Source organism: Sceloporus undulatus, chromosome 7 (assembly GCF_019175285.1).
Source record: "Sceloporus undulatus isolate JIND9_A2432 ecotype Alabama chromosome 7, SceUnd_v1.1, whole genome shotgun sequence".
NCBI classification, from domain to species: domain Eukaryota; kingdom Metazoa; phylum Chordata; class Lepidosauria; order Squamata; family Phrynosomatidae; genus Sceloporus; species Sceloporus undulatus.
The window spans coordinates 23,190,473-23,215,554 of NC_056528.1; the positions used below are offsets into that span (position 1 = coordinate 23,190,473).

Below are 25,082 nucleotides of genomic sequence, written 5' to 3' on the forward strand. Positions count from 1 at the left end.
TGGGGAAATGGCTTTTGGGACTACCACCCCCAGAATTCTCTGCGCTGGCTGGGGGATGATGGGAGTTGTAGTCCCCAAATTCCGTTTCTCTGGCCCGTTGTTGTTGTTTTCTCTAAAGGCTCCACTGCTGACCTTAGCAAAGGACACTCTCTCAGACATATTGTTTCTCAATGTGTTTATTCTCTTGGTCCTCCTCGGTCCCTCTTCCCCCTTCCCCGCTTCGCACGGGAGCCGGAAGTGCAGTGCGGGAACCAGCATCTCCTTTGGCTCCATCCTCCTCTCCCACAATGCATCGCTTCCCTGTAGAAACCGCTTGCCCGGCTTCCGCCATTAACTTGGACTGCGGGAAGTAAGCGCTCCGCGCGTGCGCACTCGGGAGGCAGAGCTGGGCGGGGCCCGTGGTGAGATCTTCCCCGAGACTTGGAGGTCGATGACTGGCGGGACCGGCTCCAGTGCGCAGGCGCGGCTGAGTTCTCCGGAGGGGGCGGGCCGCTCCTGGTGTGCGCGTGCGCATTGGGGCCGGAGAGCAGAGACAAGGGGGCCTTGGCCGGTGAGTAAGAGAAAGGCTGCATCCACAATGGAGAAAGAGCATGGCTCAAGGCTATGGAATTCTGGGAGTTGGAGTTTTTTGCGGGGCCCAGAGCGGAGCACAACAAACTCCAACTCCCAGAATTCCATAGCCTTGAGCCAGGATGCTGCAAAGCTGAAGATGGCTCCATCTCTGTGAAGGGCTCTTCCCAGAAGCCTCCAGTTCAGGCTCAGGAATCCGAGGGTCAAGGGTCCGAATAAAAATTGGGGGGAAAGGCTCCTGGGTGGGATTCCTTCTCCCCAGAAGCCCTGGGTCCCTAATGGGGTCCCTGTGGCTCATGGGGCATGTAGTCCCTCTTTAAAGGGAGGCTGGTCATTCTGGTCCAAGCCCACCCCCAAAGGGACCCCGACCCTAAAGCCCAAGGCTCACAAATGGGGATGGCTTGGGGGCAAAGGAAAAGGAGAAGGGCCAAAGTACAGTAGACCTCGTATGTTGCCTCTTAATTGGGCTTCCTTCATTGGGGGGAATCTGGGGGACCCAGAGGCGAGGCCGGTCTTGTGGAAAAAGGAAGAGAGTTGCCCTTTAAGTCGCCAGATTCTCTGGTGGGGAGTGCTGGGAGCTGCAGTCCAGCTGCCTCCATTGCATTCCTGCCTTATTTTATTATTTTTGCTATTATTATGCTTTATTTATATAGCACTGTAGATATAGCGATGTAGATTCCTCCCATCCAATGCTGCCTTCCCAACAACGACCCTCTCGGGTGGGACTGAGCAATCGGCCCAAGGTGGGAGTTTCCTTGCTCAGAAGGGCCGCCGGAGCCCTCTGCATTCCCATTCGGCCAGTGGGACCACTGCCTCACACTGTCTCTTTGTGCTGGCATGAAACCCTGTGTCTCAACACCTACAAGTGGGTCCTTGTACAAGTGGGTTCCATTACCTTCCTTGGGGGGGGGGTGACAGACGGAGGCCTGGGAGGCAGCTGCCTTGTTGGGGGACCGCTGTTTGGGGAGAAGAGGAGTTGGGATCACCTGGAAGAGGAATAGAGCGATCTGGGCTCCCTCTCCTTCCTTTCCCTTTTAGGGATCCTCAGAGGGAAAGGAAGATTAAAACCCCCTTTCTGTCTCTTTATGCCTGGCTTGCTTTAAGTAGGGCCTCTCTTGCCTGCCAAGAGGTGAGTTTCTGGATATCCTCCCAGCCAGCCTCCCTCTCCTTTATCATCTCTTTCTTCCCTTCAGGGACGTGGAAGCGAAGGGTCTTCCTGGGAGCCAGAGAGATGGCGGACAAGAAGCGCCTGGCCTTCTCCATCATCCAGTTCTTACAGGACCAGCTCCAGAACGGAGGCCTCTCCCCAGACGCACAAGAGAGCCTGGAAGGTCGGTTCACGTTCAGCCAAGTGAACTAAAACCTGGAGCATATTTTTATTTCATTTATTTCAAATAAGATGGATTTCTCTTCCTCCCGCAACAGTTCTAGGGGCCTCATTGCAAATGTCTTTATTTTGTTTATTCAAATATTTGTTTATCCTTTCCCAACCCACTACAACATACGGCAGGTTAAAAACATTCTGTAAAAGTCAACCAAAGCGAAAAAGCCTAAAACACACAGAAAGGTGTAACAGCACCAGATATCGCCCCTGCTTTTGAGAACCAAAGGCTGCCCAACAGCAAGTTACAACAAGATACAATAATAGGGCAACAGACTTATTACTATCTGCTTTATTTATATCCCATCTTTCTCATTATAACTAAGAACTGATGTTTTGCCAAATAAACCAATTATATTCTAGCTAAAATATAGGAAAGGGCAGTGTTAAAATGTAACTCAGCCACCAGTAACGTTTAAAGCAATTTAATACAAACAATTAAGAATAATGTTCTTGTGTGCCTTCAGACTTATGGTGACCCTTAGGTCACAGGGTTTTCTGAAGCTGAGAGTTTGTGACTTGCCCAAGGTCACCCAATGGGTTTCCAAGGCTGAGTGAAGATACAGATCCTGGACGATTTGAACCTTTTTGGTGGTCTTTCTGCCTATTACATATTTGGACTACAGGCCCTTGAATTGTAGGGAACTCTGGGAGCCGCAGTCCACAAAAGAAGAGGCAAGCCTTCTAGAGCTGTGCTGGGATTGTGTGGGCCATGACAGAAGGCCAGGACCTTACCCGGTGTCTCTCTTCCACAGTGGCCATCCAGTGCCTGGAGACGGCCTTTGGGGTCTCCATGGAAGACAGAGGCCTGGCCTTGTCCCAGACACTGCCTGAAATATTTGATGCTGCTGCAGCAAAGGTAGGTCTCTGCTGTTCCCCTTCCCCTCCATATATGCACCAGGATTATGGGCTCACTCCCCTCGAGATTGCTCAGGAATGGAACAAATAGGACAAAGAACTTTTGTGGGGGGGGGGGGGGGAACGTTTGGATAATGTTTTTTAACCACTGGGAGGATCGCTCCATTCTTCCTGAGGTCCTGGAGTGGGCAGAGAGGCTGTGATAAGGGCAATGTGCCCATTGTCCCCGGCTTCCCCCGAGTGTGGATCACCCCCATTTCTCTTCTGATCTCCCCTCAGGAGCCGCAGCAAAACACGCCCACCCCAGAGCCAATCACCCCCTCGGAGGAGGATGCGGCAGAAGCCGAGCGACTGAAGGGTGAAGGTAAAAGCTCCCAAGCAGAGGAAGAGGGGAGGATGAGTGGGGCCAGGCCAGCTTGAGCCCCCTCCCACCAGGCACTAAGCCTCCAGGGCCCCCTCCACTGCCTGGATAGATTATTCTCTGTGTCCAAAGAGTCCCGTTTTTTTTTTTTTTTTTTTTTTTTTTTTTTTTTTTTTTTGGTTCTAGGAAATGAACAGATGAAAGCAGAAAACTTTGAAAGTGCCGTCGCATACTATGGGAAAGCTATTGAGCTGAACCCCTCCAACGCAGTGTACTATTGCAACAGGTCAGGCCCCTTTCTCTCCCTCTTTGCTGCACAGGGATGCTGAAGCTGAGGAAGGGAGCCTTGGGGAAGACTTGGAACCCACTCAGCTTAGTATTGGGATCCCATCTTTAGTAGCGTGGGTTGTGGTAGGCATTTAGCCTTTTCTCTCCTGTGGCCGTGAGTTAGTCATGGTGACTCTTGGCCAATAATAATTTCCTCTGTTTCTCCAGGGCTGCTGCTTACAGCAAACTTGGGAACTACGCTGGTGCAGTGAGGGACTGTGAAAGAGCCATAAACATTGATCCCAAATACAGCAAAGCCTATGGACGGATGGGGTGAGGCCTTTTCAGCCTGGCCGTATATATATGAGTGGTGGTGGTGGTGGTGGTGGTGGTGGTGGTGGGGACTTTCCTTGGCTTAACTTTTCAGCTAGATGGCTGGGCTCCCCTTCTAGCTCATCTTCCTTCCGCCCTGCAGCCTAGCCCTCTCCAGCCTGAACAAACTCTCAGAAGCCATTGTCTACTATCAGAAAGCCCTGGAGCTTGATCCCGACAACGAGACCTACAAGTCAAACCTGAAGGTGACGGAGCAGAAGATGAAGGAGGCCCCCAGCCCGGTGAGTCCCCAAAGGGCTTCTGGGAGAAAATGGAGAGGGAGGTCCTTCCTTAACGTGGGAACATCTTTGTTGTCCCTGTTCCCCATTTTCTGAATGTGTACTGAATGTCAGTGGCTGGGGGCCCTGACACTCCCTGTTTTCAAACTTGCCTTCCAGACAGGAGGTGCTGGAGGCTTTGACCTGGCTGGCCTCCTCAACAACCCTGGCTTCATGAGCATGGTAAGTGGAGTGTGAGCGTACCACAGAGACCAGTGGGCACACCCTCTGCTTTGAAACTGGAGGGACACAGAGCCCAGACTCACATTGTGAAGATCGGGTGCCTTTGTGGCTAAAACTGAATGATTTGGGGAGGGATCTGTTCTGCTTTGAATGTGTACCAGAATGTAGCATTAAACTATATTTAATGAACTGTGGAATGAGAATTCTGCCTCCTCTCTACCTTGTTTTAATTGGAACAGGCATCTAACTTGATGAGCAGCCCACAAGTACAACAACTGTAAGTATGGCAAATTCTTCATTTAGAGGTGAATTTCCCCCACAAGGGCTTTCCTTTTTGGAAACCAGTCAGTCAATCCTTTAGAGTCTGTCTCACACACAGACACACATATGCATCCTAAGTGTCTGTTTCCAGAGAGCCAAAAAATGTCTTTACCAACAGATTTCTTTGTGCCATTGGCCTTTCTCCCAACATGGGGGCAGGACAGCCTGCCATCTGCAGGGTTTCTCATCCAGACAGGCCTCTTTCCAGTTGTTGGGAGGCTGTTTCCTTCCTAAAAGAAGGTTTGGGTGAAGTGGAGAGGATAATAATCCTTGTTTCTTCTGCACACCTGACTAACCACATCCATCGGGGCAATTCCTGAGAATTTCTAAGAGGCTGTTTTCATGGAAGGCAGCAGTTTTCTCTATGTTCAGCCGGTTCTGTTTTGGGGGAAGGGGGCCCTTAAAACCGATCTAACTGCCCCTGGATCTCCATAGTTGTTGTTCACCTTCCAGTCACACAGTACCTGATTTATGATGATCCTGTCCTGGGATTTTTGCCTTGGCTGGTAAACACCTTCTGCTTATTTGAGTCCTGCAGCCCTTGACAAAGCCTCCCCCTTTTTCAGGATGTCGGGGATGATCTCTGGCGGCCACAACCCTCTGGCCACGCCAGGAGCCAGTGCCACCCCCAACGACCTCGCCAGCCTTATCCAAGCGTGAGTACAAGGGTCCTTAAAAGGCTTAATACATTTTGGGTCTGTTTGGGTGATTCTGGCTGTTGTAAATTGCTTTAAATAGTTCAAGCTGATTTTATTTTGTGCTTCCCTGAACTTGTTGGATAGTGGGGTGGGATAACAATATTATATTCTCCCTCCTCCCAGAGCCCTGATGAAAAGGGGATCTACTTCACTTTCTCCAAGTGCCCCATACCACTCTGCCTGGAGGCAGGCATGGTGCTCCATTGGACTGCAAAACCCCTAGCAACCCCTGGGCCCAGTAGTAGCCAACAGGACAGAATCATCGGCATTGGAGGGCTGCTTGACTCCTGTCTTAATTATGCAACCATAGCCACTTTCTAAACCTAATGTCAATTGCTTTTAATGGAAGGTGTAGTCCATCCCATCTGGAAGGGAGCAGGCAGGATTAGGGGCAGCTGCCCTAAAAGGAGGGCCGGGAGCAGAGTGTGTGTACATTACCTGATGCTGTCTGCATTATTGTCTGCAAGATAAAATAATCTGCAATAAAAGAACCTAACAGTGCTGGTGGGTTATTCCCCTCTCTTGAATTTCTACCGCAGAGGCCAACAGTTTGCTCAGCAAATGCAGCAGCAGAACCCGGAACTAATAGAACAGCTGCGGAGCCAGATCCGGAGTCGGACCCCCAGCGCCAGCAACGAAGAGCAGCAGGAGTGAGGGAGGGAAGGAAGGAGGGAGGGAGCCAGCTGTAAGTCCTGAGAGAGAGAGAGAGAGAGCGCGCATGTTTGAATGTGTGAATAACTGGGACCCTGGACAGGAGTGGGTGCTACATGCTGCAACATTGTATTGCAGGGCCCATTGGTATTCATAGATATTTCTCATTGGATTTTGTGGCTGGTCAGTCCAGCCATGCCGTGAAACTGCCCAGCGAAGGGGGCACTGGCAGACCCCCCCCAAGCCTATTTTCTATCTCTCCCCCTAGGGGAGAGGTCCTTTGCAACAGGAGAGGGAAAAACAAAGAAGGAAGAAAAGAAAGTGGGAATCAATTTGTTGTTGTTGTTTCTTCAGACAGAAAAAAGAAACCACCTCCCCCCAAGAGGGACAGTGGAGTGGGAGGAGACCCACACGACATCTGGTCTGCATCTTAAAAGAGACATTTCCGGCGGCCTCTTCCTCTTCCTTGCACCTCCAGCTCTCCTCCTGCGTGGGCTTCTTCCAGAAGGGCTGGCCAGCCCAGACCAGCAGTGACTTATCCCTCCACTCTCCCCCGTCCCACGCACACACCATCCCAAGAACCAGCCCCATGGTGTGGCGGAGGCTTTTATTCTTTATTTCTCCCGAGGAAGAAGCGCTCTCACTTCGGAGAACACTCCATGCCGTGAAACTCCAGCTCAGCTGGGGCCTCGTGCCATCCGTCTCTCTTCACTGTGGTTCTCACAAGACCTTCTTCCTCACCTCTGGGAAGGATTTCCTGCTGTGACTTCCTTTTGTGTAACTTTTGCCGAGTCTTCCTGGCACCCACAGGCCGGGCGTTGTCTGTGGGTGGGGAGGAGATCAAGCCCCACGGTCAAAGAACCCTCCTTCCTTGGGTGGAACAGTAAACAGAAGCACCTGACCGAAGGGGCCTTTTTAATTTTGTTTCTGGGTGTTGATCATGTGTATGTTGGTGGGGAGCAGGGAGCAGCCCATCACTGTTTTGAGAGGGAGAGCCTTTTTTCTTGAAAGCCATTGTGGTGAGCATGACATGAGCATCTTCTCTCTGTAGCCTAGTTGGAGGGGGGCGGGCGGCTTGCGGGGTCCGACCCCTTTCCAGGTTTGGAAAGTGTTTTTAATCCAACATTTGAGTTTCTTTGGGGATTTTTTTTCCTTTTGAGGGTGGGGGTGTTTTGCATGCCAGGGAGGTTGTGACTGGGTCCCTGTTTTAGCCAAGTACTTCAACCATGTCAGGAGTCAAGCAGTGCTGCTTCTCTCTTGAGGAACCCACAAGCGGTGGCCATGGCAGCCTATGGATGCCGGTCAGTGAGGCCAGGGAGAAGGCTCAGTCCCCAGGGTTGCTTCTCAAGGGGGGAGCCCTCCGCGACTAAAGCTCTCCCTTGCCCTCAGAGTGGGCTTCCACCTGCATCCTTCCCCCTCTTCTCTCTGTGTTTGTGTTCCTTGAGGGGGAGGGTTTCTAAGGGTGGAAGGAGGCCTGGCCTGACTGCTGCTGTGCCTCCTCCTCCCTCACAGGTGCCACTTCCTTGGAAGCCAGGCCCAAGGCTGAAGGCTCTCCCTGAACAGCCTTCACCCAGGCCGCCATGGGGCTCTTGCCACCTCTGGCCTCAGTGGCTAATGCGCTCAGACAATGGGAGATGCAGCAGTCCAGCAACATCTGGAGGGCCACATATGTAGAGCAAGGGGCAGGGCACCGGGGAGCGTTTGGGGAGGATGGGTGCTGCAGCTTTGGCCTTCTGAGGAGAGTGGCCTGGGGCTCCTTGCCCTCCATAGAGAGAGGGGGGGGGCTTCCAGAGGGGATTTGGAAATGACCTCTTTTCTTCCAAAAGTGGCACTCTTCTTCCCTGCCTCCAACCGTTTTCTAAAATGTAGGAAATAAAATTCTTTTGACACGCTTTCTGCCTTTTGTCAGCCTTTCCTTGCGGCTACATTTAGTTGGAAGCTAGATTTCTCCTTGCGAGGGAGGGAGGCCCACCTGGCAGGGCTGGCGTGGGAGGGGGGCTTTGCAGTGGGAGAGTTTCTCCGTTTATTTATAGCACTTAATATTCCGCCTTTCTACCAAAATGGGGTTTAGCTGCCATTTAATTAGTGCCGGAACTTTCCTCCTGCGACACGTGTTCCTGGCCGGGCACCATTTTCGGTGAGAAGGAGCGGCGGAAGCCTTTAGCGCAAGTACCGGAAGTGCTGCCAGCGAGAGCGTCTCGCTCGGGGGCAGATTCGTGACGGATGGGCGAGGTGGCCAATGAGCGGCGCCGTGGCTCCTGGGCATCCAATGGGCGGCGGGGAATGAGGCAGTTGCCAAGAAAGGGCAGAAGCAGGAGGAAGACGAGGAGGAGGAAGCGATGACCGGCGGAGGAGCGAAGAGCGGAGCCGGAGGTGAGGCGGGCGGGCAGGGGGCTCCCTAGTGCGCATGCGCATGGCTGCGGAAGGTGGGCTGCCCTGTGGCGCTCATGGCGGCTGTTTGTGCCTCGCTCTCTCTGCTCTTCTTCCCGCCGCCCTTCTCGCTCCTCCTGCCTCCTCTTTGAGCCCCTGGCAGTTGCCATAGTAATTAATAATAATAATAATAATAATAATAATAACAACAACAACAACAACAGTGCTAGCCATGGCTGTCCCCGGGCTAAGCCACTCCTGGCCTTCAGCCTCAGCCATGGCGGCTCTCCTTCGGTGGGCCATTGATAAGGAGCCCGTGCCTTTTCCTCCCCTTCTCCTGAGCGAATAGGAAGGGGCCCAGAGGCACCAGAGGCCTGGCTGCTCAGCAGGGTCAGGCCTGGACAGCCTTTGGGTGGGGGCCCTGCTTCAGAGGAGGTCTCTGGTCTAAGCGCAGCTCCAAGGGCTGCCCCACAGACCCCTCCAGACAGAGGGGCATAGCTTCCTCCTGCTGCGAGCAAAAGCTCCCCTGAGGCTGCCTCTTGGAGGACAAAAGCACTGAAGGAGGGAGAGGGCGGCAGCCATGGCTGTTTTGTGGCCCTAACCAACGGAGCTCCCAAGGGCTTCTCTCCTGCTGCTTGCAGCCTGCCAAGGCCCCTGAGGCCCCTCCGTCCTTCTCCGCAGGGCTCCCCTGGGCTCCCAGTGGCACCCACTCTCCTTGACCCCTTGACCAGAGGGAGACCCTTGGACGGAGCCGCGATGAAGGTGCTGGTGGCCAAGGTGCTGTGCCTGGTGGGGGTCTTTGTGCTGATGCTGGGAGGGTCCCTGCTGCCAGTCAAGATCATCGAGGCTGACTACGAGAAAGCCCACCGGTCCAGGCGGGCCATCGCCCTCTGCAACTCCTTCGGCGGAGGTGTCTTCTTGGCCACCTGCTTTAATGCCCTGCTTCCCACCGTGAGAGAGAAGGTAGGTAGATAGGTAGGTGGGTTGGCCCCAGGAACGGTAGCCCTGCCTCAGCAAAGAATGGGGCCTCCAGGTCTGGGACTCAGTCAGCAGCCATCTGGCCTCTGCCTTTGGAGAAAGACCTGTGGAGCAGAGCCTTGACAGTGGATCTTATTCACCTTTCCCTTCTCCTTCCCAGCTCCAAGAGGTGCTGAAACTGGGGAATGTGACGACGGACTACCCTTTGGCGGAGACACTGATGCTGGTGGGCTTCTTCCTGACGGTCTTTGCGGAGCAGCTGATCCTTACCTTCCGGAAGGAGAAGCCCTCCTTCATCGACCTGGAGACCTTCAACGCTGGCTCCGACGCGGGCAGCGACTCCGAGTACGAGAGCCCCTTCATTGAGGCCTCTTGGGGGCACAGCAACCCCCACGCCCACCACCCCCATGGCCTCCCGGAGCACAGCCACAGCCACGGCCTGAATGTCCAGGAGCTCTCCCGCTCGGGGCCCCTGCGCCTCTTCAGCCTGGTCTTTGCCCTGTCGGCCCACTCAGTTTTTGAGGGGCTGGCCCTGGGCCTGCAGGAGGAGGGCGACCGTGTGATCGGCCTCTTTCTGGGGGTGGCCATCCACGAGACGCTGGTGGCTGTGGCCCTGGGCATCAGCATGGCCAAGACCGGGCTGACTCTGCGGGAGGCTGCTAAGCTGGCCGTGGCTGTCAGCCTGATGATCCCGCTGGGCATCGGGATTGGCCTGGGCATTGAGAGCGCCCAGAATGTGGCAAGCAGTGTGGCCTCCGTCCTCCTCCAAGGCCTGGCCGGGGGCACCTTCCTCTTCGTCACCTTCTTTGAGATCTTGGCCAAGGAGCTGGAGGAGAAGAGTGACCGGCTGCTCAAGGTCCTCTTCCTGGTGCTGGGCTATGCTGTCCTGGCCGGGCTGGTCTTCTTCAAGTGGTGAGTGAAAGCGAGCGGGCGATGCCTGGCCAGCCTGGCTCCTCATGACTGCAGGGATGGCGGAGAAGGGGCTGAAGACGCAGGTGGAGGAGGCCTCTTGCAATCACGTGCCATCATCTCCCTCCTGCACTGAGACAGCCAGGCATGGCTGTGGGGCAGGGGTGGCCCTTCGCCATCCATCCCTGCCCAGCCATTTATGTCCTCAGGGAGCCCTCGGCAGCTGAGACCGACCCCCCTTCTGAAAGAATCCTAAGGGGGAAAATGTCAACCGACGATGGGGGTGTTGGGGCCACCTGATGCATGACTCTCGCATCCCAAGGGGCCAAAGGTCACTCTTGCTCTCTATGGTAAACAAGGAGCCCCCCTCGCCATGAGGGATTTTTCCCCAGAGCCAAGATGGCCTTGGGTGGCTCTTTTATTTTTCCAGGCAAGAGTCTGATTCCTTCTCCCAATATCCCAAATGAAAAATGGAAAGGGAGAAGGTTTCCAAAGGGGCCTCTGATGGCTGGTCCCAGGCTCTGCACTTTTGCCCTCCAAGCACCACTTCTTGCTTCTTTCCTGCTGCTAATATTTAGCTTAGGCATCAAAACATGGGTCATAAGCAAGTGTTCTCCACTCCCATCCTCTGCTTTGTTTTGTACGGTTTAGGTTAGGGCCAGTTCTTGGACGTCTCGAATGGGGAGGGGTTTTTCTCCTGCTTCCCCTCTTCTGCCCTACAGAGCGATGCCCCCTGAGACCTCCCTGTTTTCGGCAAGTCTGAGAGTTTGCCTCATTGCGTCAGGCAAAGCCTAGGCACCTTCCACGCTGGTCCCTTTGGCTGTATTTTTCTGATCAGCTCCACAGACATGGACATTACAGGCGCTTTGGGGTCCCACTGTGGTGTGCATCTGATTTTGGGGGAGCTCCCTAGGCCAAAGGTTTGGTTTCTGCACTAATCTTGTTTCCACCTTACTCTGGATTCAAATTTGAGTCTGGTCTTTCGGAGAAGCCTTGCTTTTGGAGAGGATGTTGCAGGGACTGTTTCCGAGGCAAAATGTGGTCAGTTCGGTGTGTTTTCTGTTTGTTTTGTTTTAAAATCACATCTACATCCCTTCCTTCCTCAAGTTTAGCATGGAGAAATGCAAGTGTGTGTGTGTGTTATTTATTACATTCCTGCTTGAGGGTCGGCTGGTGGCTGTTATTTTCCCCCTTTCCTTAGACTTAGTTCAGAAGGATTGAAAGAGATTGCCATTGTGCTAAAAACAGCTGGCTTTTTAGTCAGCCAGTATTTAAATAAAACCCCTTTTTAAAATGTTTTTTGTCCTTCCTTTTTTTCAATGGCTGTCTTCATAAAGAATGAAATTCCAAATATGGCAGAAATCTCCCTTCTTGATTCTGGCCAGTTTTGTGAGAGGAAACCCTTAGCAAAAATGGGTTTGGAGCTATTTTGGATTTAGCTATTTAAAAAATAATTCAGGATCCATTGATTGAGGCGAGGCATCTTTTCTGAGAAAAACACCACCAAAGCTCTTTTATGATCTTTTGTGAACAGTCCTGCGGAGGCACCTCCTGAACCTTCAGCCAGCTGGGTTGCAAATCCCACCATCTCCAGTTTGACCGGGTGAAGGATTTCTGTGGCACCTGGAATGCTGCCTGAGTCCATGGAGAGAACATCCTGTGGGTCAGCCATGGGGCATCCTCAGCCGGCAGTGCTTCTTTTCCCTTTGCAAAGAGATGACCATGAGTCTGTGGGCTGCTGGGAGCCAGGCTCTTCCACCAGCCATTCTTTCCCAGTTTGGCTCCTTGCCCGGCCGGCCGTGGCTCCTTTGGTCCCCGCTGAGTCCGGTGAGCCAGGAGGCCTGGTTGCCCAGCGTGGCTAATGGTTCCCCCCGCTGGGCCTGAGAGAGCCCTCTGGGGAAGCCCCCTAGCATCACCCCAGCCTCCATCAAAGGGCCTCTGTGGGCAGAGATGCAAGGCGGCAGCGGCAGCGGCGGCGGCTTTGTGTCCGTGGGACTACCTGTTTCCCTCGACTCCTCAGGCGGCTCTATTAATAATAACGGCTGGGTATTAATTGGCCGCGTGAATCACCAGGGAGGAACTCTCCTTGAAGGGATCACCCGAGAGGGACTCTCCACAAATCCAGTCCAGGTTCAGGAAGGGAGCGTCGCCCAGTGGTTACGGTGGGACTCCAGAGAGTTAGGAAAGAAGGTGGAGGGGGAATCAGAGAACCAGCCTTAATAAAGGGAAACATACTTATCCTTGAGCCAGAAAGAAGGTCTCTTAACATCCAGTGTGTTTCTATGCTGGCAGCTTCCATCATCCATGGAGGGAGGATGGCAAAGAGAGGCTAGTGTTGCTCCTCCAAGGGGCAGCAGCACTGGTTACAAGCCAAGAAGGGAAGGGGCCTGGAGCCATCTTGTGGGCCTTGGCCTCTCTGGGAGAACAGAGGGCCAGGTCACTCCTCCATTAGTTATTTCTTGTGTGTTTAGGTCTGTGCTGTCCAGCTTGACCCCTTGCTGTCTTTCAGAGAAGCCATGGACCCAGAGAGCTGGAAGAGACCTCGAGGGCCTATTGCCCTGAAGTCAGTCTGTTTTGAGAGTAGGGACCCAGGGGCCTTGTTTCACTCCTTTCCCAAAAAAAGGTCCATGTGACTTGCTTGCCAAAAGAGTGACAGTCTGCAAAAGGCAGCTAATGACATCAGACAAAACTGTGTCAACACATCGATGGAGAGCCAGGAGCCAAAAGGCAGAGCCAGGAAAGTGCCCAGAGAGATCTGGCCCAAAAGCACTTTGGTTCTCTTTGGTTCTCACTCTTTCCTCTTTGTGTGCTTCACTGTTGAAAGAGAACGACTCCATTCAATTTGGTTACATTTTTAAGAATGACCAGATTTGAGATGGATAAGGGAAAGACTTGGCAGGATTCCTGCTAAAGTGCCCTAAGGACGCTGTTGCAGAGTAAGGTTTAACCATAAAGTAAGGCAGGAGAACCTTGCTGGAGGCAAGGCAGAGAGGCCTTCTTTCCGGCCCCAAGGATTAGCCCCTCCAGGTCCCTTCTCTCAGCCAGGCAGGGCCATCTGTGGGGCTCCTCTCTCTGCTCTGGGTCCCTCTGCAGAGGGGGAGAGGCCCCCTGGTAGGCTGTCCCTGGAGCAACTCCTGGTCCTCTTCTGCCAATGGGCCCCAAGGGGCCTCCTTTCCTTTGGGCATTTCTGCCCTGGCTCCTCTGCCTCCCCTGAGGCTGACCCAGGCCTTTTGGCTGCCTGAGGCCCAGGGCCCTGCCTTCCCCAACAGGGGAAGGAAGGAAGCAAGGATAGAGTCAATGAATGGGGAAAAAGAGAGGATGGGTGGGTGGATGGATGGATGGAGAAGGAGGAGGCAGGGAAGGGGTGCGAGGAAGGGGCGCCCCCCGCCCTCCTGGGCCTCCAGAGGCGCCTCCCTCCCGCTCAATCCCCGTGTCAGAGGCGTTCACACGTGACGCGCCTCCCTCCCTGCTTCCCTCCCTCCTTCCTTCGACGCAGCCTCGGCTCAGCCTCCGTCTTTCCCTCCATCCATCCGTCCGCCCGTCCCTCTCTCTCCTTCCTTCCTTCCATCCCTCCTTCCTTCCTTCCTCCGGATGGCTGCTTGGCGGCGGAGGCTGCGTGGATCGGGGCCCGGCTGAGCCTTCCTCCTCCTCCTCCTTTTCTTCCTCCTCCTCCAGGTGAGATGAATTGGAGGGGGTCCTCCTTTCTTGTGGGCCCCCCCTTGAGCCCCACTGCGAAAAAGGAGGGGAGGGGCAGGGAGGAGGGGAGGGGAGGGCGCCTGCGCGGAGCAAAAGAGGAGGAGGAGAGGGCTCTTACCTCCAGACCCCCAGGAGACCCCCCATACGACGCCCAAAGTCAGGGAGGGGGGGTCTCAGCATTATCCTCCTCTGCCCCCAAAAAGGTATGCTGGTGCTGATGCTTCCCCTCCTCTTCCTCCTTCCCTTGGGAGGGAGAGGGAGCACCTTGGGGGGCAAAGCCCCCTCCTCCCCCAAAGCCCCCCTCCCATGGAGCCCCTTCAGGGCCCACTGTGTTTGTTTGTGGCCCCAGGACCCCCCTTCCAGGCCTTTCTCTTTCGGGGGGACAGGCCCCTCAGGAAAACTCCAGATCCCATCATCAGAGGCCCCAGAGTGGAGGAAAGGCCGGCAAGGCCTGGGCCCCGGAGCCCCTGTCTGGCCAGGGAAAGACCCCCGGAGACCCATCTGGCCCCAACGGAGGCAATGGCCAGCAGGGAAGCCGGGGGGTCCCAGAGCCGCCCCCTTGGGCCTCTTGCCCTTTGCCCTGAGGAGCCCCTCTGGGAAGGGGTCCCCCTCCAAAATTTGGCCCCCCTGAAAGAGCCCCAAGGCTGCCCTGAAAATGGCTTTATTGAAGGCTGACTGAGGATGAATGGCCCCAGGAGAGAGGGACTCAGGAAAGGAAACAAAGGATCCGGCAGGACACAGGTCTCTGAGCCCATTTCAGGAAGGAAGGGAAGAAGGAAGGAAGGTCGTGATTCCCTTCCAAATGCCAGCCAAAGCCCCCCCCCCTCCTCCTTGGTTCCAGGGTGGCACTCTAGTGACTCTGTCCATGCTCAGAGGCTCTCAGGCCCCATCCCTGGGCCTTGTGAGGGAGATGCGGAAGCAAAAGGCGCCTGCTGAGCACCTGCACCTTTTCCTTTCCTAAAAAGAGCCATCCCAGACAGATGGATGGATGAGTTTGGTTCTTCCTAAATGAAACCTTGGCTTCCCTCTTGTTGTCTCTTTTAAAGTGATGCCAGGACATCCCTTCAGGGAATCCACTGCCATTTTAATGAGCACCTAGAGACCATCCTCTGCTTCCAGAGGGCAAAGCTATGCTGACTTCTGCTGGAGCATTTTCCTCCTTAAAAAGGCAGCAAGAGAGCCATCCCTTTCCTCTTGCTAATTGGTCTTTTCTACTGGCCTTTGGCAACTCAAGCCCTGGATCTGGGAGCCAAATGTCTCTTGCTGGGTCTCCTGGTCAGTTGTTCGGGGGAAATCTCTAGAGGAGAGCGAGGAAAGGTCTCTGCATCCAGCCAGAGTCTCTCTTCTGGTCTCTGCAGCATCTCCCTTTTTGACTTAAGGTGACTCACAGGCTTCCCTCTCACAGGATTTTCTTGGCAAAGCTTTCTCTGAGGCTGAGAGAGTGTGACTCGTTGGTTTTCCGTGGCTGAGTGAAGATTCAAACCCGGGTCTCCTGCAGTCCTGGCCCAATGCTCAGACCCACCTTGGCTTCAGTCTGCTGACTCTCTCCTAAAGCTTTCTTGGTCAGATTCATTCCAAGGAGGAGGTTTGCCATTGCCTTCCTTGCCTGAGGCCACCCAGTGCCTTTCCATGGCCAAGTGGGGCTCAAACCCAGGTCTCCTGGCATCCCAGCCTGCTTTGCAGCAGGACTGAGTTTCGTTTCTTTCCCAGAGCCTCTGGGCTGAGAAGGCCCTGCAAACGTGTCGACTTGGTAGTTCCTTGCAGCAGGGAAAGTTACTTTACAAAAAATAATAATTGCTTCTATTAATTCTTGCAAATTTAAAAGCTGTTTGCTGATGCTTTAAAGGTCACACATTAAGTTACTTGTTAAAGTGTTTGTCACTCTGGGTTGCTTTTTGAATAAGGTTTTGGCAGGGACGTAGCCAGGATTTTAGGAAGGGGGGGGTCCAGACTAAGTGCCACCATTATATTGGGGCTTGGGTGCGGCGGCGCAGCAGCACACACCATTTTTCTAAGGGAAGGGGGGGTCCGTACCCCAAGAACCCCCCCTTGGCTACATCCCTGGTTTTGGGCGGAGGGAGAATTCATCTAAAAGAGTAAAAAAATCTCCCAAAAATTAAAGGAGGAAAGATTCTCATTACACACCAGATATATGGCCTCCAAGCTCTGCATCTGCTTAGTCGAGAACAAGCCATGTTTGGCTTTATTTCCTTCCCATTGAGCTCTACAGGTTCATTCGATGATGGTCCCCTTCCTTCCTTCCTTCTCTCCCTGCCCTGATACACTTTCAGTTGGAGCCACAGAACATGGTCCTGCCCTGCCCAAAGTGCCCCAAGGGCTTCACACTTGTGTCCCTTAGTGCCCCCATCACAAGCCCTGTGGTTCTTCTCTGGCTGTGCCCCCAAACCCTTTCTCCCAGAGTCCTCCCTTGCAGCCTCTTTCTCTTTGTTTGGGGGGGGACCCAGCTGCAAAACCCCAAACCAGCGGAGGATGCTGCCAGTGGGGCTGAGAAGGGGGAGTCCACACAGGGGGCAGCCCAGCCCCATCCCAAGGGGCCCCTCAGCCTCGGATGGACGTTGGACACAATTCCAGCATGTCCAAGCATCTGGCTCCGCTCAAGCGGCCTTGCTGGTGAGACCAGGATGGCCATCTGGCCAACTTGCAGAAGCGTCCAGAAATAGAAGCAGCTTGATCCTATTATGGGATGCCTCCACTTGGGGCAGTGAAGCAAAGCCTGTTGTCCTGCCCTTCCGCCAGGACCAGGTTTTTTTTGGGGGGGAAGGGAGTGAGATGCTGAAAAGGGGACAAAAACCGGATGCCCAACACAGAGATGCCAATGCCATTGGCCGACTCGCCCTGGACTTCTATGGGTAGCCAACCCCCAAATGGAGGATTCTGGAAAGGGAAGGTGTCATGCCAATCACGAGAAGACCCCACACCCTGGATTTTGGGGGTAGGAGAGCAAAGGATGGACCAGATCAACGCCATCCACAGAGCACTTGGGCTGCAAGAAAGAGAAGGCAGCTGGGGTCTACCCTTGCCAAGGGGAGAGAGGGGGGCCTTGGGGCGCTGGTGGGGCAGAAGGAGGCTCCCTCCATTGGCACCAGAGAAACAGGGCAGGAAGACCAACCGGTGCTCAGTGATCTATACCTTAGCTAGCCCAGAACCTCCTGCACCCCATCTGCCCTCTCAAGGCAGCTGACAGCCAGATAAGTCTAAAGCCGATTAAAATAGCAGAGCCTCAAGACCAGAATTTCAAGGGGGCAAGAAACAACCAGCAGACCTTTGTGGCCCCTTGAAGACTAGCAATTTTTATTTGGAGTTGGCTTTTGTGGACTCTGCGTCTGCACTTCCATCCGATGCAACAGGAGAGAGGCGAGTGAACCTGAAATTATTTGGTTAAAATTTTTAAAAAAATTATTTGGTTAAAACCAAGCAACTCACTAAGTTGAAAGACGGTAGGCAAGGAAGTGTCTTTCCTCTGGAAGAAGGAGGCAAGGTGCACCTGCTGCCAATGGAGGAAACACACCTCCTCCGTCTGGGTGCCACAGCTAAAAAGGCCCTGACATCAGCCTCTGTGAGCTCTTTAACTGAAGCCACCCAGAAAAATAAGCATCTGGGCAAGCAATCTAGCCAGGTTTGCGATGTCAGCAGACGCAAGACTGAGGCAGAAAGGGGTCTGGGGTGATCTTAACCTGGTAGCACTGAGTTCCTCTGACTGCTGCTGCTGCCGACCAGGAATCACCCTTGGGTCCAACCAGGCGCATCCATGCTACTCTGCAATGGAATGGCACCGTAAAAGCTGCCCTCTGGTTCTGCAGTGCGGTTCCCTCCTCCCGGTTGCATGGGTTTCTGCTTGGCGCTCCAGTGATTAACCACCTCTGGCAAATTCGCTCCCCTGGAAATATGGGAAGCCCTGATGAATCAGTGGGGGTGGTGGTGGTGCAGGTGGTCTTTTCTCCCGTATCCCACTCCCCAGGCCTCCCACGGGAGAGTCTTCTCCTCTGCCCTTCAGCAGATGCTCCCAGGGCAAGGAGTTTCTCTGGTCGGTCGAAAGAGCCATGAGGGGAGGAAGGAGGTTTGAGAGGCAGCTGCTGAGAGGAAGAGGAGGCACAAGAGGGTCCTCCAGCTTTCTTCCTTTCCTCCATCTGTAATACACAGAGAAAAGCTGCCTCCTCTGTTGGGGGGGGGGGGACAGTGCGAGAAGATAGGAAAGGCAGGTGCTTTGGCAGCCATTGGCATAGGCCTCTGATACTGGTTTCTACTAGGTTTATTTATAGCAGCAGCGGTGCTTGAAAGGCAGTCTTTACTGGGTTCCATATTCTTGGACCCTCCTACCTTCCTTCCTTCCTTCCTTCCCTCCTTCCTTCCTTCCCTCCCTCCCTCCCTCCCTTGGAGGGAGATGCCCATGGTCCGTGGAAAGGCCCATCTACCTGAGGGGACCCCTGGGAGAGGAGGGTCTGCTTCTTGGGTTACTCTCACTTTGAAGAACATTCTCTTTGGAGGCACGCTCAGTGCAAAACCATTGCCACTCCATTAACTCAGCAAGGCATGAGAGATGGGGAAAGGGAAATCTTGTCCTTCCCTGTTGGCTCAGGCAAAAGCAGGCTTCGGCAGCCTCTCCCGGCTTGGGTCTTCCTCATGATGAATAACATTTCCCATCATCTTGGCCAGGCTCTGCTGGTGCTTGGCCACACGTGTCCTGGTTTTCACCTACGAAAAGTTGGAGGGAACAGGAGACACATACGCCATGCCAACATTAGCTGCCTCTCCCCTCACTATCACTGCCTTCAGGGAGGATGTGGAGACAGATACACTTTTCACAAGTGGACAGCTTTCAATAGTTCATTGTCTGATTTGTTCTCGGCATGCTCTTCCTTCTGGGTAAGAGGCAAGGTGTCTCTGAAGGTCTGTGTTTCTGCTTTCTCTCCCTGCCAGGTTTCCGACCTCCGGAGGAAGATGCCGGAGCAAAGCAACGACTACCGCGTGGTGGTCTTTGGAGCCGGTGGGGTGGGCAAGAGCTCCCTGGTGCTGCGCTTCGTCAAGGGCACCTTCCGGGACACCTACATCCCCACTATTGAGGACACCTACCGGCAGGTGATCAGCTGTGATAAGAGCGTCTGCACCCTCCAGATCACGGACACCACGGGCAGCCACCAGTTCCCGGCTATGCAGCGCCTCTCCATCTCCAAGGGCCATGCCTTCGTTCTGGTCTTCTCCATCACCAGCCGGCAGTCGCTGGAGGAGCTGCGGCCCATCCACCAGCAGATTGTCCAGATCAAGGGCAGCGTGGAGAGCATCCCCATCATGCTGGTGGGCAACAAGTGCGACGAAACACAGCGGGAAGTGGAGACCAAGGAGGGAGAGGCCGTGGCCAAGGAGTGGAAGTGCGCCTTCATGGAGACCTCCGCCAAGATGAACTACAACGTCAAGGAGCTCTTCCAGGAGCTGCTCAACCTGGAGAAACGCCGCAACATGAGCCTCAACATTGACGGCAAGCGCTCCAACAAGCAGAAGAGGACAGACAAAATCAAGGGGAAGTGCAGCCTCATGTGAGGAGGGGCAGGGGTACGCCACTCCCCTTCGCCGCCACCACCACCATCCTCCTCCTCCTCCTCCTTGTTGGTGTCCCATTCCTCCATCTTCCTGCTCTTCCTCCTCCCAATCACTCAAGTGCTGTGGTGGCATTTGGGCCACTGTGACGCTGGCCGAAGCCCACAGACTCTCCTCCTCTCTGCCTGCTGGAGACACAAAAGTGCAATGGTGCATGCGGGAGATACGCTCCTGGGTCCTCCTGGACAGTGGAGATACAAACATAATCGCTCTCTCCTTGCCTCTCTTGCCCACCATCTTGCTTGCTTCCCTCTGACTCTTGCAGGAGAGGAGGACTGGACACAGGGATGCGATGGCTCAGCACATGACGGAACCTGGAACGCCGGTGGAGATGGGGAAGCCCCTCCCCCATTTCCAAGCAGGGAGCCCAGAGGGTTGGAGCGGAGGAGAGACCCCTGGCCCCGATCCGGCTCCACTCCGACAACCAGCCTTGCTGGGAGAGGAGAGATCCTCTCACTTGTAAAACGTCCCGGCTGCTGTGAGCTGCACAACCAGAGAAATGCACAATTCCTCCGCACACAGGTCAGCTCCTTCCCCGGCCTGTCCTTAAGGACTTTACTCAGAAGTGTGTGGACAAGCAAAACGCTGCCGAATCCCCACTGGGCTTTGCAACCCTGCTGACCCACCGTGAGCACAATTTTTCTTGAGAACTTCCCTCTTTGGCCAGAAGCCAAAGGCCGTTGGACCTCTTTGACCCACAGCTGGTGGCCCTCCTCTGGGAGGAAGAGAGCAGTGGACCTCAACCTCTTGGCCAAATTACACTTCTGGGGAAGTGTCGGGAGAGTGGTATTTTAATTTCTAAGCAGGTGACACTGCAGCCAGGCTGTGCCATTCAAACACAGGACCTGATCCACCAGCTGATGCCAGGGGCAGCAAAGAGCAACGCTACCTCTCCAAGGATGGAGGAGAGAGGATGGGGTGTCTCCATAGTTGGAGCCAAGGCTTCAAGGGCATCTGGGATCAGCCGCAGGAGGACCGGCTGAGAAAATTCCCCCCTGCAACTCCAAGGAGGACTGAACTCCCCAACACAATAGAGACAGGGACCAAAAAGCTCCCCAAAATCAGCCAGCCAGCCTTCCTTCCTTCTCTTCCCATTCCTTCTTCGCCCCTCATTGCAACTCTTGATATGCCAGACTGTAAACGTTGCCACTTATACGCTCATCAGACTTTCAGATATATACAGTACTTATTTTTTAATTTAGGTGGTTTGGTTTTTAAAGCAACAAGGTAACAAAACCAATCAAAAAAGCACATGCCTAGTGGTGAGGGGGAGAGGTGAGTACCCAGATGATGGCCGGGGGGGGGGGGACTTGGATTTGGGAGTGGGACACGGACTAGCCTGAATCGCTTTGGAAAGCACTGGCAGCCCCTTGGGAGGTGAAGGTTTGGTCTGGCCGTCTGTCTCTCTCTGTCCACTGGGCTCCAGGTGGGGCTTGCTCTGGGGCAACAAGAAGGGCAGCTGGGTGAGAGCCTGGCTGGGCACCGGCTGCATTGGCCCCAGTGGTCCCTCGGCTCCTCTGTGGGGTGGCAAAGGGCCCCCTTGCCACTAGAGGAGAATGAGCACAAAAGCACAAGTGTTGTGGAACTCTGGCCTCCCAGCCGGGGTTCCAAACTTAGAGGGCACCAGGCTACCTTTCCCTCCTCCTGGTTCTAACCACTGCCTGCCCAGAGTAAAAACCAATGCAGAAGTGCAAGATGGGGGTCCTTTGGTGCACCTTGAAGACTCACCCTGAAATGGGGCAGCACACGGTGCCAGCCTTGTCCTGGAGACATTTGGGGGCATGAAGAGGAGGAAGACAGTGGCAAAGAGTCTGGCTTCCCTTTGCCCTCTTTGCCCCATTCCTTGCTCCACTGGCACAGAAGAGAGTCTGAGTGTACCAAGGATGCAGGAGGCTCTTCTGGGTGATGGAGGACAATGGCAGAGGAGAGTGGGGCCAAATCCTGCTCTTCTCAGGCACAGGATTTGGAATGAGTAAAAAGGCCAGCAAGTCCCAGATTTGGTTCCTGTTCTTTTCCATTTTAGAGATTGATTTGCATTTTGTTTATCCTAGAATATTCTCTGCTGGCTCCTGGCATGATCCAAGCTTTTTTAGACCAGCTTCTGAAGTTGGCACCAGATCCCCTCTGATCTTGGAAACCAAGGAGGGTCTGCCCCGGTTAGCCCTAGGCTGGGAGGCTGCCAAATAATCCCAGGTGCTGAAGGCTCTATTTCAGAGGAAGGATCTGGCAAAACCACCTCTGATGATTCCTTGCCCAAGAAAACCCTATGAGAAATTCACATGGCTGCCATAGGTCAACAGGTGACTTGAAGGCACATACAAAATTGGAAAGAGCAGGAACAAAATCCAGGACCTTTCAGTCAGTTTGGATGCACCTTCCCTTGCTTTTTTTTGAAGATAGCAATCGCAAAGCAAATGGCTGGCCCCTCATGGTTCCAGATAGAGATTTCAGGATGTGCAGGTGGAGGCCCTGGAATACATGCAATTGTGCATCTGGCTGTGTCTGTGTGGACAGGAGGAGAGCTTGGCCCCGGACCAATCCGTCTCTCTATTGCTTTCTTCATAGCCTCTCTTCCTCCCCACACAAACTGCACCTCTGTTCCTGCTCCTTCCTTCCTTTTCATCTTTTGTATCCCCAGTTCATGCCTACTTTATTATTTATTTATTTATTTATTTATTGACTCGTTTACTTCTAGAATCTTTGAGGATAAGAGGAGTTGTTGTCTGCAAGACTCTGCAGCGGTCTTTTTGCTTGCAGTTTGTGAAAATGCCAGCCCTGTTTGGCTAATGTCTTGTGCTCAGGCTTTTTCTTAAAACACACAGAGGACGGGGCACCACTCCATGCCCATGGGCCCTTTTCCAGGACACCAGTGTGGGTGGGTGGCGATGACGCTCCAGGGTTCAGGGAGCCCCCTCCTCTCATGCGCTCAACACATGAAGGGCAGGATCTTTCCTCTGCCACTGGGCCAAGGCTTAGCCCCAACCCTGGACAGATCGAGGGAGCAGCTGGACGTAGCATCACAGAGGCTAGGGGCAGGGAGGGACTAGACAGGTGCCCCTGGCCACCCTTGCACCGGCTGCTTCACGTGAGGAAGGGGATGGAAAGACCTTGGAAAGGGGAACGTCCCGGCATGGGGTGCTTATGACTATCCTAAGACTTGGGAAGGTGGTTTTTGTGGCATAAGTGGGTCTGTGAATGTGGGGGGGTTGGGAAGAGAGGGTTTGAGGTGGCAATGGAAGGTCCCAGTAAGGACAAGCGACTCCATGTCAATGAATCCGAAGTGGGAGGCAGTCCCATGGGCCCAATTTGCATACCTGTGACCTCCCAAGTCCTGGAGGCAGCTTGGCCATCCACTTCCGCAGGACACTTGGCCCAGGGTTTGGGCCCCTTCCAGGCAAGGCCACCTGGAGCCTCCATGGAGTACTTGTGGATCATCCAAGAGCCACACAGCTGTGAAACCCTCCCTGCGCCATCATTGTCCCTCAGAGTTCACTGTTGGTCCTCCTCCTTGCTCATTTCCCCTTGGCATCTCTCGCACTGGAGGCCTTTGCTGCTATGGAGAGTCGGCCAGAGGGTCCAAATCCTAGCAGGTACCACCGTCCCTCCCTTTCCTAGTGCAGCTTCAGCCCATGGGACCCACGGCTGGTCCTTCTTCCCCACCTAAGATCTCCGACTTCTCTCCAGCCATTGATGGTGCTTCTCAGACCCCCAACAAAGGCAGCCTTTGCATTGTAAATAGATGTCCCTCCTTTCAGTTAGATATCTCTCTCTCTCTCTCTCTCTATTTCTCGGATGCCAGCACGCATGACGCCAACTATGATGACAAGGGTGATCCGCTCCTGCGCATAACTGGCTTTTTTATAAAAGAGAAAGAAAGAGAAACCACAAAAGACGCAACATAACAATATGCTACTATTACTATTAATACTACTGCTAACTACTACTAACAAATAATATTAATAATGAAAATGATGATGATGATGATGTAATAATAAAATGGAAACCAACCAATGGTACAATGTAGCCTTTATTCTAGAAAATAGTCTTCCTTGAATGAATAAAAACGGATTTATCCCAACATCCTTCCGGCGGCTGGCATTGTTCTTTGGGTTTTCTGGCAGGGGTCCCATCCAGACTTTGGCCTTTCCTGGCTCAATGTCCACCTTTGGCCAAAGATGGACAGAGGGTGAGGGAGGTCCACTTCTCAGTACTTGGAAAAGGAGGGTCTCCTTTATTACCTGGGGCCTCCCTTCAAACTGTCAGTTTGGCACAGAGAGTCCCAGGTAATCCTCTGTCATCCCACTTTCTCAGATGCTTTTAAAATGTCCTGATTTCTCTCTGCTCCTCCTTTCCCTTCTTTACCCTCAGTTTCCTTCAGTTGCTACAAACTGCCTTCAAAGTGCCATTTGCCCTCCATCGTCTCATTAGGGAAGAAGAGGGGATGAGTCCTGCCCTTCTCTGGGGGCTCCGGCAAAAGCAAACTGCTGCAGAGCCTCTTAAATTCATCTGTTCTTCCTCATTGATACCTGTTGCCATCTTGACCACACTGAGGTTTCTTGGCTGCATGTCTCTCAGTTTCCATCTATGAAATGTGGAGGGTGTGTGGAGCCTTAGCTGGAACCCCTTCCTCTCATGGGGGATCACTACCATCCCGGTACTCCCGCCTTCAAAAGGGTGCTATGACCCTTCCCTCTCTCTCTCTGTAACTCTGGCCCATTTCAGGGTGAGCTCCAGGAGGGAGGCTGATCTCTATCCATGCCACAGAGGTCACTCACTGTTGGTCTGGGGCACTCTGGCCAGTTGGGGCCACCTTGGCCTTGGGAACGAAGAGCCTCATGCCATGGGTTGCAGGATCTGTGGGGTTCCTCTCCATCAGTGCCAAAGCCAGCCAGCCAAATGGGGTGTGAGAGGGGTATGGGAACACTTTCAGGAAGGAAGGAAAGATAGCCATGTGTGCCAAAGACAGGCCCCTGCCTCTGCTTTGAAAGGCCACCATAAGCTTCCAAAGCCTGTTTTCCACATGCTGAGCCTTTGGCCCTCCATCCAGAGCCTCAATGCTGTGATGAGCAGTGGGCCCATCGGAGGCAGAAGAGATGCCCGTAGAGGCGCCCTTGGACAAAGGATGGGGTCAGAGCCTGTCCCTCTGGTCGCAAGGGGATGTGGGTGCGAGAGAGATCATGTGGCAACCAGGGCTGCCTCCCTGCAGCCTCCCTGCGTCACTCCCATGCATAACCCTTTCTCTTGTTCTGGGGAGAAATGGGCCTGGGTCTGTGTGTCTGCCATGGCTGAGCGGAAGCTGTGGGCTCCCCAGGGCCATGGCAAAGCCCAAAGCCAAGGAGCCCAAGGCACAGTGCCCCTGTGTCCCTCTTTGTGGTGGGCCAGGCATGGTGCCCTTCCTCCTCTCAGTGGTGCCAGTGTTTTTCTCTGCCGCTGCCTTCCTCTCCCGAACCCGCACCACACACACATTTCAAAATGGCATGTCCCCCTCAGGCCTTTGCTTGGCAAATCCCAAAATGCGTCATTCACCAGGTTGCTGTGGCAACCATCTGCTCCCTTGGCATTTGGGAGATGGAAGC

General features: G+C 54.0%; 3 protein-coding genes across 4 annotated transcripts; all 3 read left to right on the plus strand.

Moving 5' to 3' along the window:
- The first annotated feature begins 419 nt into the window (after positions 1-419).
- SGTA (small glutamine rich tetratricopeptide repeat co-chaperone alpha) lies at positions 420-7,832 on the plus strand. The gene is made up of 12 exons (XM_042479170.1): positions 420-550; positions 1,764-1,901; positions 2,707-2,810; positions 3,089-3,173; positions 3,357-3,456; positions 3,666-3,770; positions 3,913-4,051; positions 4,208-4,270; positions 4,510-4,547; positions 5,158-5,247; positions 5,829-5,974; positions 6,295-7,832. The coding sequence occupies exons 2-11, from the start codon at positions 1,802-1,804 to the stop codon at positions 5,941-5,943; spliced, it is 939 nt and encodes a 312-aa protein (XP_042335104.1). The 5' UTR covers positions 420-550; positions 1,764-1,801; the 3' UTR covers positions 5,944-5,974; positions 6,295-7,832.
- Positions 7,833-8,161: 329 nt separating this feature from the next.
- Positions 8,162-11,495, plus strand: SLC39A3 (solute carrier family 39 member 3). Of its 2 annotated transcripts, none has more exons than XM_042480321.1 (3): positions 8,162-8,313; positions 9,042-9,273; positions 9,449-11,495. In XM_042480321.1, exons 2-3 carry the CDS (start codon positions 9,067-9,069, stop codon positions 10,202-10,204), a joined length of 963 nt encoding a protein of 320 aa, XP_042336255.1. In that variant the 5' UTR covers positions 8,162-8,313; positions 9,042-9,066; the 3' UTR covers positions 10,205-11,495. The 2 variants fall into 2 exon arrangements, with proteins under 2 accessions (XP_042336255.1, XP_042336254.1); XM_042480320.1 differs by having other exon boundaries at positions 8,163-8,313; positions 8,992-9,273.
- A 2,075-nt stretch (positions 11,496-13,570) lies between these two features.
- DIRAS1 (DIRAS family GTPase 1) lies at positions 13,571-23,586 on the plus strand. The gene is made up of 2 exons (XM_042479864.1): positions 13,571-13,872; positions 18,832-23,586. Exon 2 carries the CDS (start codon positions 18,853-18,855, stop codon positions 19,447-19,449), a length of 597 nt encoding a protein of 198 aa, XP_042335798.1. The 5' UTR covers positions 13,571-13,872; positions 18,832-18,852; the 3' UTR covers positions 19,450-23,586.
- The last annotated feature ends 1,496 nt before the right edge of the window (positions 23,587-25,082 follow it).